Source organism: Dromiciops gliroides, chromosome 3 (assembly GCF_019393635.1).
Source record: "Dromiciops gliroides isolate mDroGli1 chromosome 3, mDroGli1.pri, whole genome shotgun sequence".
NCBI classification, from domain to species: Eukaryota; Metazoa; Chordata; class Mammalia; order Microbiotheria; family Microbiotheriidae; genus Dromiciops; species Dromiciops gliroides.
Window position 1 is genome coordinate 69621132 of NC_057863.1, and position 14900 is coordinate 69636031.

At 39.9% G+C, this 14900-nt stretch overlaps 1 protein-coding gene across 2 annotated transcripts; it reads left to right on the plus strand.

Moving 5' to 3' along the window:
• The first annotated feature begins 769 nt into the window (after positions 1 to 769).
• On the plus strand, positions 770 to 9937 carry CXCR1 (C-X-C motif chemokine receptor 1). Of its 2 annotated transcripts, none has more exons than XM_043996640.1 (2): positions 770 to 804; positions 7941 to 9937. In XM_043996640.1, exon 2 carries the CDS (start codon positions 7947 to 7949, stop codon positions 8997 to 8999), a length of 1053 nt encoding a protein of 350 aa, XP_043852575.1. In that variant the 5' UTR covers positions 770 to 804; positions 7941 to 7946; the 3' UTR covers positions 9000 to 9937. The 2 variants fall into 2 exon arrangements, with proteins under 2 accessions (XP_043852575.1, XP_043852576.1); XM_043996641.1 differs by having other exon boundaries at positions 780 to 804; positions 7944 to 9937.
• Positions 9938 to 14900: the final 4963 nt, after the last annotated feature.

Below are 14900 nucleotides of genomic sequence, written 5' to 3' on the forward strand. Positions count from 1 at the left end.
TGCTATATATACCTTCTCAAGGCATTGTAGATATGCTTATTTTTATTATTCCACATGAATCAGACTGAAATATCTCAGTCAGTCAGATTGGTCTCTGTTAGTCATCAGAAGGTGTTGGTGAGTGTGAAAATGTCTGTAACAGAGTCTAAAGGAAGACCTTAGGCAGATGTCAGGTGAGAGTCCAAGAGACACAATGTCCCAAGGAGACAGGCGCTGGCAAATTGCAGCTGTGGCCACAAATTAAGACAGTTTTCACCCAGAGGCAAGCAGCAGAAAGAGATTATAGGATCATAGATTTGGAACCAGAAGGGACCTTCCAAGTATCTTCATTTTACAGATGAGAAGGACTGTGGGAAATGACTTCCCCAAGGTCATACAATTATTAAATGGTAGATCTGGGATTCGATCCCAGGTCCTCAGACCACAAATCTAGTCCTTTTTCTTTCCACTGCATTGGTACTGACTTACACTGACCAAAGCATGGGTCATGGCCAAACATGAACTTGGTCCCACCATAGTTCTGTCTTCAGAATCATTTCCTCTTCCTGTGCTGTCTTTTCTTTGAATAGAGAAGTGATACGTTTTTCAGTGGAGAGGACTGTCTAGGTCCTCTTTTCCTTCTTCAGTGGCGGGGCAAAGCCCAGAAGGGAGGGATGGGGAGGAGGGGAAAGGTGGTTGGGCTTGTGGTTTTCCTTTATAGTCATCATGTTCCTCCTAGATGTGAAGTCACTCCTCTCCTTTTTCAAAGCTCTACTGTGAGTCTAGCCTGGGAGGACGGGAGGAAAACCTGTGTAGGTAATACAGGTAAGAAGTCAGTTATGGTTTGGGGACCTTTCTCTGGGCTTTAGGAAATCTCCCTTGCGATTTGATTTCCCCTTCTTGCTTTCTATTTGTTTCCTGGCACATGGACCAGAGATTAGAGTTGGCTTCATGTAAAGGTAGAAGTGGTGGCACTGAGAAGGTCATAGCCAAACAATTATTTCTCCTTTTTTTGGACGGATGCCTGAAATGCCACAATTAGACACTTGCTGCTTTGTCTTGAGAGTTTGTCTCCTATTCAAATGAAAACTTTCTATTGAGTTTAAGAAGTGTCTGTTGAGGCTCTCGAAGCCTCAGGTTTTTTTTATCTGTAAGATGGGGATAACAATTCTTGCCCTTCCAGGGTTGTGATGAAAAGTGTTTTGCAGCCCTTGAAACATAGTATTAATAAGATTTGTTGATTATGATTATGTGAATAAGTGAATCAATGAAATCCTTGTGCAATTTATAATTGAGTTGAAATACATTTGTCATAGGCTCACAGAATGTTAGAGATCACCTAGAAAACTGAAGTCCAGAGAAGGATCATAGCAGCTGGGCAGTGGCAAAACCAAGAACAGAAGCTGCCTTTTATTAATCATTCATTCATTCAGCTCGTTCATTCATTCATTCGTTAGTTCCATCCCTTTGTTTGTTTATTTATCTGCAGGGCAAATGAGGGTTAAGTGACTTTCCCAGGGTCACACAGCTAGTAAGGAAGCTTCCTTTTAAATTTAGCTCTAACGTTCTTTCTGCCTACACAACCACTTTTTGAAAAACTCAAATTCCAGAGACAGGTCAGAAGTGGTGTCCTACTACCCTCCACCCACCCCCATATGCACACATTTCCTTTTTTTAAAAAATGGTTAAATTTTTTTGGGGGGTGAATTTTTAATTCAGTTTAAACAAATATAAAATGAAAAAGAAAAAAAGAAATTTTTTATATACACAGCAGAACATGAGGGGATTCAATATAAAACAATAAATTTCCATTTCAAGAAAATCTATCTAATAAATACTCCATGTTGTTTTCAAAGCTGCCCAGCTTTTCTTTGTTTCCTTGTAGATTTTCTTTTGTTCTCTGCTGTACAGTTTTTACCTTATTTCATTTTTCCTTCCCTCCCCCTTCCCTTACCCCAAAGAATAGTGCAATTAAACTGGGATATTTATAGATATATGCATATCTATAAATATCTATGAACATACACATATACACACTCATACACATATATGTAAGACCGTACTATGCATATTTCTGTACTATGCATCTCTTTCTCTGGAAGTGGATAGCATCTTCCTTCATAGGTCCAAGTCTTTCCATGTTTTTCTAAACGAAACTACCTTGTCATGTCTTTTTTTTTTTTTTTTTTTTGGTCAGGGCAATGAGGGTTAAGTGACTTGCCCAAGGTCACACAGCTAGTAAGTATCAAGTGTCTGAGGCTGGATTTGAACTCAGGTCCTCCTGAATCCGGTACTTTATCCACTGCAGCAACCAGCTGTCCCACTTGACATTTCTTACACCATAACAGTATTCCTTTTTTTTTTTTTTAAATTTTGTTTGTTTTGTTTTTCTTCTGTTTTTGCTGGGCAATGAGGGTTAAGTGATTTGTCCAAGGTCACACAGACCATAGCAGTATTCCAACAAAAACACATTCTACCTGAGAGATCACCTATGAAAATTTCCCCCAAATTTCTACTTTTATTTATACATTTCTTATTTAAAATAATCAAAATTAGGGGCAGCTAGGTGGCAAAGCGGAGAAAGCACCAGCCTTAGATTCAGGAGGACCTGAGTTCAAATCTAGCCTCAGACACTTGACATTTACTAGCTGTGTGACCCTGGGCAAGTCACTTAACCCTCATTGACCTGCAAAAATAAAAATAAAAATAAAAATGAAATAATTAAAATTATCCATTTTATACTTCAACAATGATCTTTCCTTATAATATAGTTTAAGGTCCAATACTGTTGAATTGCCTTCTCTTACATCTTTTTTTTCCCTGGTATCTTTGAAATTCCTGACCTTTTATTCTTCCAAATGAATTTTGTTATTATTTTTTCTAATTCAGTAAGATTTTTTTTTTAGTAATTTAGTTGGGATGGCATTGAATAAATAGAATTGTTAGGTAAAATTGTAATTTATTTTTATTATATTGGCTTAACTTACCCATGAACAATAAATATTCCTCTGATTATTTAAATCTGACTTTATTTGTATAAACAGTACTTTATTTTGTTTTGGCAGGTGTACTCTCAGGTATTTTATACTGCCTAGTTATTTCAAGCAGTCTAAAACAATATTGAATGTTATTGGTGACACATAGTGTCATTTTCCTATTTTTGCCTTTTGATTAAATCTATTTTAGCTTTAACTTTTTCTGGGATCACGATTGGTACCCCTGCTTTTTTTACATAATAAATTCTAGTCCATCCCTTAATTTTATCTTTGTGTGTATCTCTCATTTTTATTGTGTTCCCTGAAAGCAACATATTATTGACTTCAAATTTTTAATCTGCTCTCTATTTCTGTTTTGTTGGTAAATTCTTCCCATTCAAATGCTAAGCTATAATGACTTGTGTATTTCCTTCCTTCCAATTTTTCCTCAGTATCTTCTCACCTTCTTTACCTTATCCCTCCTTACTCTATTTGTACTCCTTATCTAGCCCTCCTATTCCTTAATGTACCTACCTCTGTGAGAGTCCCTCCCTTATCCTCCCCCAACCTATTCCATTACCCTCATATTTTTTTCTAAATTTAGAAAACTTTTGTACATACACACACACACACACACACACACATATTTCTCTTTAACCCATTCCTGATCAGAGTAAGGTTCCAGCATTACCTGCTATTCCCCTACTTGCTTCTTCTGTATCAATTCTTGCTTTCATGCCTCATTTGTATGAGATAATTACTCATTTTAATCTCTCCCTAGACAATTTAGTTTCATTCATCATATACAGCTTGGCCCAAATCTTTCTTCCAAACTACCCAAAGAATGATGATAATCACAAAAGTACTGAAAACATTTTCACATATAAGAAGTAAACAGTTTGGCTTTGAGTCCATTATAATTGGTCTTTATTATTTACCTTATATTTCTCCTGGATCTTATATATTGAATTTCCCTTAAATTCTACTGTTTTTATCTCAAATACCTGTAAGTCATTCAGTTCATTAAATGTCTTTCCCCCCCCCCCCATTTAGGATTCTACTTAACTTTGCTGGGTAAGTTACTGCTGATCAGAACCCCAGTTCCTTTGCTGTACAAAATATAGTATTCCAGGACCTATGGTCCTTCAGGATAGTAACTGCTAGGTTTTGTGTAATCCTTAGTGTAGCTCCATGATATTTAAATTGTTTTTTTCTTGTTCCTTCCAACATTTTCTCCTTAATCTGGGAACTTTGGAACTTGGCTATAATATTCCTGTGAGTTTTCCTCCTGGGGTCTCTTTCAGGTTGTGATTGGTGGATTTTTTGTTTTTTTTGCTCTTTCTGCTTTGCCTTCTTGTTCTAGAATTTCAGAATAATTTTCCTTGAAGATTTCTTGAAATATTGTAGCAAGATTCTTTTTTATTGTAATTTTCACATAGTTCTGCTATTCTTATATTATTTCTCCTCTCTCCAGATCAGTTGTTTTTCTAATGAGATGTTTCACATTCTCTTCTTTTTTTTATTCTTTTGATTTTGTTTTATTATTTCTTGGTGTTTTATAGAGTCATTAGCTTCATCTTGTCCAGTTATAATTTTCAATGATTTGTTTTCTTCTTTAAGTTTTTGATTCTTTATTTCAAGTTGGTTGACTTTCTTTTCATAATTTTCTTTATTTTCTTGGATTGCTCTTATTTTTTTTTCTAGTTTTCCCTTGATCTTTCTTATTTTATTTTTTTGGGGTGGGGGCAGGGCAATGAGGGTTAAGTGACTTGCCCAGGGTCACACAGCTAGTAAGTGTCAAGTGTCTGAGGTCAGCTTTGAACTCAGGTCCTCCTGAATACAGGGCTGGTGCTTTATCCACTGCGATGTTTTTTGATTTTTTTTTTTTTGGTGAGGCAACTGGGGTTAAGTGACTTGCCCAGGGTCACACAGCTAGTAAGTGTTAAGTGTCTGAGGTCGGATTTGAACTCAGGTCCTCCTGACTCTAGGGCTGGTACTCTATCCACTGTGTCATCTAGCTGCCCCATTTTTTGATTTTAAAAATCCTTCTTCCAAGAACTCTTTTTGTGCTTGGGACCATTTGATGCTTTTCCTTGAAAAAGGAGTCACTTTTTTTTTTTTAGCTCCTAGCTTCTTCTGAATATGAACCCAGATCTTCTCTATTATTTACCTTATATTTCTCACAGATCTTATATTTTGAATTTATCTTAAATTCTGCTGTTTTTGTCACAAATACCTGTAAGTTGTTCAGTTCATTAAATGCCTTTTTTCCCCCATTCAGGATTCTACTTAACTTTGCTTTCTTTTTTCTTTCCTTACTCATTTTTATTTTTATTTTGTTCTTTAGCAGCTATTAATATACTCATGTTCTAGTCTTGAGGTGTGGAAAATGATACCCTAAAACTTAGGTCCTTCTTACTGTTATTTTATGAGGTCTGTCCCAGGGCCCAACCTTAGGCTCTCCTCTCTATCCTTAAGCCACAGCTAGGGCTCCCAGCCATGCTGTTCCACAGATGTTTTTATTCTCTGTGGTCCTGCCTGTGGTGGCAGACTACAGTTGTCCTCTCTGCCCTAGAAATGAAACCCAGGGACTCTATCCTCCTGCAAGTGCCTAGAGCCAGCAGCGTCTCTACCCTTCTACTTACTGCACTCACCAGGTGTGTGCTAGCTCCTTCTCCTTAACAATCATGCATCTAGTCAGCACAGTTGTGCTTAGCATCCCTCAACAGTGGAAGGTCCTTCAATTTTCTTCTATTCAGCCTTCCCTCCCCCTTCCCCCAACACTGTCCCTACATGAAAGTTCCTGAAGCTGAGGCTACCTCCCAACCCAGCTGCCCCCAGGGGCTTGTTGTTTGTTAATTCCACAGAGTCAGCCTGGACATGTTTGACCTTCACTCAGGCTGAACCTCCATCTCAGGATATTTCCTGGGGTCTTCTCGTTTTCTAAGGAAGACAATTGCTTTGCCTTGACTTTTGTTTACTTCTGCTGCTCTATATTCCCTTTGAGGCAATTTTTGTCTTGTTTTGTGGAGGGAATTTGGAGAGACTTCTGACATACTTCACCCTCTTCCCAGGAGCTTTTACAAAACAGAGAATAACTTATTGTTTCTCAAATAGGGAAAAAGCTTAAAACGCCCCCCATTGAAGTGTAAATGATGAATATAAGTTTCTTTTTTTCCATATAAATATTTTATTATTTTCCAGTTACATTTAGAGATAGTTTTCTTTTTTCCCCCATATAAATATTTTATTATTTCCAGTTACATGTAGAGATAGTTTTCAACATTTGTTTTTATAAGATTTCTTGTTTCAAATTTTTCTCCCTCCTTCTCCTCTCTCCCCCTCCCTCCCCACTCCCCAAGACAGCAAATAATCTGATATAGGTTATAAATGTACAATCACATTAAACATATTTCTGCATTAGTCATGTTATGAGAGAAGAATCAGAGCAAAAAGGCAAAATCTCAAAAAAGAAAAACAACAAAAACAAGAGAAATAGTATGGTTCAATCTGCATCTAGATTCCACAGTTTTTTTTTTCTTTTCTGGATTTGGAAAGCATTTTCCATCATGAGTCCTTTGGAACTATCTTGGGCCATTGTAATGCTGAGAAGAATCAAGTCTATTATGGTTGATCAACACACAATGTTGTTGATACTGTGTACAATGTTCTCCTGGTTCTGCTCATCTCACTCATCATCAGTTCATGCAAGTCCTTCCAGGTTTCTCTGAAATCCGCCTGCTCATCTTTTCTTACAGCACAATAGTATTCCAATACGTTCATATACCACAACTTGTTCAGCCATTCTCCAATTGATGGGCAACCCCTCAATTTCCATGAATATCAGTTTTTTTCATGAGAACCAGACTTGATAGGGATAAGAGATCATGGTGATGGGGGTAGAAATCACATAGCACATAGCACAAAAGAGGATGGGAAAGGGAAGGAGACCAGACTTTGGCCACTGAACAGTTTTTTTTCTAGGGCTTGTTTCTTAATTTCCTAATTACATTCATTTGTTGGAAATAGAAGTGGAGGTGAGAGAAGGGCTACAAACAGGGCTGACTGGTTTCGTGGGTGTAATTCAAAGGCTGTGGTTCAAAGAGATCTATTGGATTAAGATTATCTTCTTGTATTCCGATCTATCCCATTCTGAGATGGGAGCATTCAGTTAATAAAGTATGAAAGATGCTGACCACAGGATGTACCAGAAAGCTCCTCATAAAGATCTCTGATGCCAGTCTGAAAAAAAAGCAACACACAAAAACATGTACACATCCATTCTTTAAAAAATTAAGTTAAAAATTTGAAATGAACAAATGTTTTTATTTTCTCTCCCTTTTACCTCCCACCTTACTGAAAAAAAAAAAGTAAAAACAAGACTCTTGTAGCAAATCTGTATAGTCAAACAAAATAAATCCATACATTGGCTATGTCTAAATATGTGTGTTTCATATTAAGTCCATTACCTCTCTGTGAAGAGTAATATTCTTCATCATTGGTCCTTTATAGTCATAGTTGGGCATTGCATTAATCAGAGTTCCTAAGGTTTTTCAAATTGTTTATTCTTTACAATGTACTCACAACCATTCTTCTTCTTTTTTTTTTTTTTGGTAAGGCAATTGGGGTTAAGTGACTTGCCCAGGGTCACACATCTAGTGTCAAGTGTCTGAGGCTGGTTTTGAACTCAGGTCCTCCTGAATCCAGGGCCAGTGCTCTATCCACTGTACCACCTAGCCACCCCACAACCATTCTCTTTTTTTGTTTGTTTCTTTTTAGTGAGGCAATTGGGGTTAAGTGACTTGCCCAGGGTCACACAGCTAGTAAGTGTTAAGTGTCTGAGGCGGGATTTGAACTCAGGTACTCCTGACTCCAGGGCCGGTGCTTTATCCACTGCGCCACCTAGCCGGCCCACAACCATTCTTAATAGGGATTCATTGAACTCAAGGAATTTTATTACATTTTCTTTCTTTCTGATATTTTCAGCAGGACATGGATGGAAGATACTTCTTAGATGATGACCCTTGGGGTTCCGAATTTGACAATTATACTGATTCTGTATCAACTGATGCTGTTCCTTGTCATCAGGACTACTGGAAACTGGACAAGTATTTTGTAATGGTTGTTTACAGTCTTGTGTTTTTTCTGAGTTTGCTGGGAAATTTTCTGGTGATGCTTGTCATCCTCCACAACCGGCTCAGCCGTTCAGTCACAGATATCTACCTGCTCAACTTGGCCATGGCTGACCTGCTCTTTGCCCTGTCACTGCCCATCTGGGCCGCCTCCAAGGTGAAAGGTTGGATCTATGGTACCCCTCTTTGCAAATTTGTCTCCCTCCTGAAGGAGGTCAACTTCTACAGTGGCATTCTGCTGCTGGCCTGCATCAGTGTAGACCGCTACCTAGCCATTGTCCATGCTACTCGTGCTTTGACTCAGAAGCGCCACTGGGTAAAATTCATCTGCATGGGCATCTGGGGCCTGTCCTTGGTCCTGTCCATGCCCATTCTTTACTCCCGTGAGGCATTCAAGTCAGAGAATAATGGCTTTGTCTGTTATGAGAACTTGGGCAACAATACTGAAAAATGGCGGCTGGTACTGAGGATCCTGCCCCAGTCCTTTGGTTTTGTCCTGCCCCTGCTGGTCATGCTCTTCTGCTATGGCTTCACCCTGCGCACCCTCTTTGAAGCACACATGGGACAGAAGCATCGGGCCATGCGGGTCATCTTTGCTGTGGTCCTTGTCTTCTTACTCTGCTGGCTGCCCTACAATCTGGTGCTGGTCACTGACACCCTCCTGAGGACCAAAATGATCGAGGACACCTGTTCGAGAAGGGAGGAGATTGACAGGGCCTTGGATGTCACTGAAGTGCTGGGCTTCCTCCACAGCTGCCTCAATCCCATTATCTATGCTTTCATTGGACAGAAGTTTCGCCACAGCTTCCTTAAAATCCTGGCTGCCCGTGGTGTGGTCAGTCAGGATTTCTTGGCACGCCACCATATCTCATCCTCCTCCTTTGCCTCTTCTTCAGTTTCTGCTGCTGTCTGAGTATCATCAGTTCAGAATTTCACAAAACCCTATATAAAAGACTCTACCAATAAGAAGTTATTGGGTTGACTGGGATTAGAAGATGAGACTTAGAATATAGGGATGAAAGTTTATGGTGTTTTTTTCCCATGTGTGGAATAAGCTCCCTTCTCATCTCTGCTTCTTGTATGCCTTTAAGGCTAAGTTCAGGTGCCATTTCCTTTTTGAAGTTTTTCCTGATGCCCCCAGGTTTCATCAGTCTCTTCCTCCCCAAATTAATTTGTATTACATTTGTCTTTGTACATGTTGTATCCCTTCAATAGACTGTAAGCTGCTCAAGGCCAGGAATTGTTTTGGTTTGGTCTTTGTATGTACATTCAGAACATAGCCATAGTCCCTCAAACACAGTAAGGGCTTATTAAATGTCTGTTGAATGAGTGAATAAGAGGCAAGGACTGAAACCTGAGAAACCATTGAGGGACCCTGAGGATAAGGTCCTGGGATATAGAGGGAGAGAATAATATCTCAACATATTGTCTACGGTTTTGCCTAGCTTTTCCTCTGAGTAGTATCACCATCCAGGATGGGCTTCTGTTTATGAAAATCCTCTGACTGGCTTTCAAAGGCCTTGCTATGCCCAGAACACAACAGTGCATCTCCTGACTCTGGGCACTTTCACTGGCTGACTTCCACACTCTCCCTCCTCATCCCCACTGCCTGGTTTCTCAGGCTTCTTCCAAGTTCCAGCTAAAATCCCACCTTCTGCAAGGAGCCATTCTCCATCCTCCTTAACTTGAGTGCCTTTCCTTTGATATCACTCCCAATTTGTCCTGCACGTATCTGATTTGTACATAGTTGTTGACATGTGGTTTCCCCTATTAGACTGTGAGCTCTTTGAAAGCAGGAATTTTTTTGGGTCTTTCTTTGTATTCCCAGTGTTTAGTATGGTGCCTGGCACATAGTAGGTACTTAATAAATGTTTAACTGATTGACTCGTGTCAACAACCCTGGCCTGGGTGGTTATTTTGCTCACAAAGCCTGAAAACTAAATTCCCAAGATGAATATCTCAGGAAATTGGCATAAAAAGGCATGGCATAAACCCACAGTACCAGGTGTGAAAGACAACATGAAGTGGATGAAGTGCCAGACTTGGAATCAAGAAGACTTCTGTTCAAAATTAGCTTCAGATATTTACTAGCTGTGTGGCTCAGAGTTTGTCACTTACCTCTCTGGGCCTCAGTTTGCTCATTTGTAAAAATGAGGGGGTGGAATGTGACAGCCTCTAAGGTCCCTTCTAACTCTAAATATATTACCCTAAGCTAAACACTTCAACCCTGTCCTCAGGTCTCTTCGCTTACTTTGGTTCCTCTGGAGTGGTTATCAGGGATACTGAGGTTAGGGCTTACTCCGATGTTTAAATTCAAGGTGGTCTAAGGATGTCATTTAGAGAAACATTTTTTTCTTTTGAAGTCATGCATGACCAAGGAGCTAGCTTTCCGGAAGGATTTCCTTTGGCAGATCATACATTAGATAAGAATGACTCAGTTTCTTGGTTTCATCATATTGATGATTGCTGCTATCAGCACCATGAGACAAAGTGGTTGATGAAGTGTCCTAGTGCTGGACATTGCATGGAGAAAAATTAATAGCTGTGGTCCCTGTCTTCTCAATGCCTCCCATCTAAGTACCCATCCATGAATGAACCCACACAACACAGAGATATAGTATCCAATTAAAAATAAAGATCTTTGTTTCTATGAATGTAAGATGTTTAGGGGTCACAGGAAAGTGGAAAGTCCTGAATTGTTGCCCATTGGAGGACCTGAGCTAGAGAAGGTGGGGCGTTTCCATCTCACAGTTTACACACAGTGACAGCACCCAAAGACAGGAGCTCTTAATGCCTCATAGCTCATTTCAGAAGCTTGAATGCCAAAGGACTCCAATGGAAAATGACATAAAGGGGGGATTCCCTTTTGCCTGTGTAGATCCTAGAAAGAATGAACTACAGTCTCACTACCTCCAGGTGGAGGCTTCCCTTTGTTACAGATAAAGAAATTCATTGGAGACTACTTGGGGCAATTATAATCTTGCAAATAGAAATATTCTATACTTTTTAGCCAGGATGAATATCTTAGAATGTTAACATTAAAGGCAGAGATAGAGCCCTGGGCCTGGAGTCAGAAAGACTTGCGTTCAAATCTGGCCTCAGACACTAGCTGTAGGACCCTGGGCAAGTGATTTAACCCTATTGGCTTCAGTTTTCTCATCTGTAAAGTGAGCTGGAGAAGGAAATGGCAAACCAGTATCTTTGACAAGGAAACCCCATATGGAGTCACAAAGAGTCAGTTGAAGCTGAAATGACTCAACAACAACAACATATTTTATATTAAGCTTCTCATGTTTTCTGTGATTAAAATATTCCATGTCACCTTCCTTCTCAGTAAACTATATACTGCTTCTAGGATCAAATACAAATCCTCTGTTTGACATTCAAAGTTCTTCATAATCTAGCCTGCCTCCTACCTTTCTAGGCTTCTTATACCTTACTCCCTGCTAACTACTCTTCTATCCACTGACACTGCCCTCTCTGCTATTCTATGAAAAAGATGCTCCATCTCTTGGCTCTCGGGCACTTTCTCTGGCTGTTCTCCCTGCCTGGAATGCTTTATCTCCTTATCTCTGCCCCTTGGCTTCTCTGATTCCTTCAAGTCCCAAATAAAATTCCATCTTCCACAGGAAGCCTTTCCCAACCCCTCTTAATTCTAGTGCCTTCCCTCTCTAAACAATTCTTATTTATCCCATATATAGATTGTTTGTACATATTTCTTTATTGTCTCCCGTACTAGATTGTGAACTCCTCGAGGGCCAGGAATATCTTTTGCCTCTTTTTGTATCTTCAGCCCTTAGCACAGTGTCTGGCACATGGTAGGCATTTAATAAATGTTTATTGATTGATTGCTTAAAACATGGAGCAAGGCTGACAAATATGCATGCAATGGATCAGTAACCACTGCTACAAGAAGAAACTTGGCTGGGTTCTTGGAAAAGGTTGCAATGTAGGTTAAGTGTCATTTCCCCCAACTCCCTCATATCTTGAAGCTAAAGAGGTTTGCTTTTAAAATGAGGGTCAATGGGGCAGTTAGGTGGCGCAGTAAATAAAGCACCAGCCCTGGATTCAGGAGGACCTGAGTTCAAATCTGACCTCAGACATGTGACACTAGCTGTGTGACTCTGGGCAAGTCACTTAATCCTCATTTTCCTGCAAAAATAAAATAAAATAAAATAAAATGGGAGTCAACAATCTATCACAAATGCACACCTGGGGTGACTTCTGGTAGGCCTGGTGAGGTTGCCAGTTTGGCTCAATATTTAGCAAAATTGTGAAGTAGGTACCTTCTTGTCTTTCTTTTGACTTTCATTTCTTTCTTTTTTTAAAACAAGTTTTATTGATATCTTATGTTTTTATGCCCCCAATTATTTCAAGATATCCTTTCCATATAGTGAACAATTTTTTTTTAACAAAGAAAAACCAACCAGGACTGCATCTGACCTCTATTAGACACATAAATCCTTGCTAAAAGGTCAATTGATAATCAAGGTGTAAATGAGCTGGAAGGGGCTAAAGGTTTGACTTTTCCAGAGATTTCCTAAATTTTAGTAGGAAAGTCAAATGAATAAAGTAGGTAGATTCCTTTCACCCAGAGGCTTTCCTCAACAGGGAGTATCTTCCCATGTCACTTTGGAAGAGTCTCCTACTCTCAATTTAGGTGGTAATGATCTAATAATCATGACATTAAATGACTCTCTCCATGGCATGAATTCTTAGGGGTTTGGACTTGTCTAGCAACATCATTGGCTGTCAGTGAGACCACCCTACCATTATTTAGTCATCATTTTTAATATAGGTGCCCTATTTAGCCTCTGGAGTCCCAGTTCTTTGTGCCTCTGGTCCTTGAGCAAAGAAAGAAGGGCAGATGATGAACTTTCCAGCCAGCCTCTCACCAGTAGTAAGCAACTCCCTTCTCAGAGAGCAGCCAGAGGTGTTTGTTACGAGGGCACTGAGCCTGAAACCCCAACCCAGTAACATCTTCCTTCTAAATTCTAGCTTCTGAAATAAATTAGTGATGGTCCTAATTAGTCTTGAATAGTGTTGTGTACGAAGTAGGGGCTCAATAGTGACAGCGAGTGAAGCTGTTGCAACTGGTGATGTTGAAACCACAGGAAAGCTGGTTGTATGCGAAGGGGAGCTTTGAATCATGCTGCCCAGATTAAAAGATGATTATTCAGGTTTCTACCTTAACTATTGTTTTGTGCAGGGTTCTGGCATGAGGGAGTCCCTCCTGGGGGAACATAGGATACCCCTATTGATTCTTGCTTTCTATGAGTGGGATCACAGTACCATATTTCCCCACTGTAAGTGTGGTCGTTATTAAGTTAAGTCCTTGTCTGGGGACCCAGTTTATTTCTATGAGAGGGCCTGTAGGTCAGCCAGAGGCAAGGGGTCGTGGAGGGAAAGAACCCCTTGATGAGTTTGAATGCTGAGAATAACATGTAAAACAGTGGGAATCGGTTCAACGCAAAGCTTTATTGCAAGTAATGAGAAAGCAGGGAAAGAGGAGAGAGAAAAGGGGAGCTGACATAACTCATGTGTACACACTAACCCAGAGTATAATTCATGTAAAGGTGGTGCTGCCTTGGGGAGCATAGAAATGTGGGTTCATCTAGCAGGAAGGGGCTGCTCCACGGTGCTCTTCTGAGACTGAGGTTCTTATACTCTGATTGTGGGTGGCCTCCCTGAAGCTGACCAATTTTCATATCAGAGGTCAGGGTTAAACATTATTATTATTATTATTATCATCATCATCATCATTATTTTTGTGGGGCAATGAGGGTTAAGCAACTTGCCCAGGATCACACAGCTAGTGTCAAGTGTCTGATGCCAGATTTGAACTCTGGTCCTCCTGAATCCAGAGCCAGCGGTTTATCCACTGCACCACTTAGCTGCCCCTCAAACATTATTTTTGAAGTTTGTCATCAGAGAGAAAAACAAGCTGATAGTCGACAAAATATTATGTGGGAGACACAGCTGTACTAACTTTCTTTCTTTTTTTTTTTTTTAGTGAGGCAATTGGGGTTGAGTGACTTGCCCAGGGTCACACAGCTAGTAAGTGTTAAGTGTCTGAGGCCAGATTTGAACTCAGGTACTCCTGACTCCAGGGCCGGTGCTCTATCCACTGTGCCACCTAGCTGCCCCTGTACTAACTTTCAAAACATATTATTGTCAGTATTCTTCCTTGAGCACATTTCATATGCCTCCCTTAAGGGGAAGCCATCATGAAAACCTTTAAAAATGGTTTCAACATATAGATTCTATAAGCTACAACCTATTTTAAGAGGAGACTATCATTGTTGTCTCAAGACCACCAGGCCCAGTCTTATGAGAACTATCTATCAGTAATTAATAAGCACTCTTTCCCTTCCTTAAATATCCCAGCTCCTATTCCCTCTCCAAGCTACCTGAATAGGAGTATACTTGGTAATAATGAATTTCACCCCACATTCAGCCTCATTCTTCTGCTTCTTTTTTTTTTTTTTTGACTTCTTGTGTCCCTGAAAACCAGGAAAAGTTAATACCATTCTATTCTAGCTTCATGTTCAGAGTCACACTGACAGTGGGACTCTGGGCAAGTAAATTAATCTCTCTGTACCTCATCTAAAAAATGAAAGAGTTGAACTCAGTGGCTTCTGAGGTCCATTCCGGCTTTGGCCTATAGTCCTATAACTGCCATTAACCAAGACCAACCCACATTAACCCTAACTCTAATTCCATAGAGGGCTACCATTTGTACATGATATAGCTACATGCAACTAGAGGGCTTTGGGGTATCATTACTTTTTGGTTCAATGGGGCAGCTGGGTGG

Excerpts from the sequence above, each read along its gene's own strand:
- CXCR1 (XM_043996640.1), top strand. The coding sequence starts at position 7,947 with ATGGATGGAAGATACTTCTTAGATGATGACCCTTGGGGTTCCGAATTT.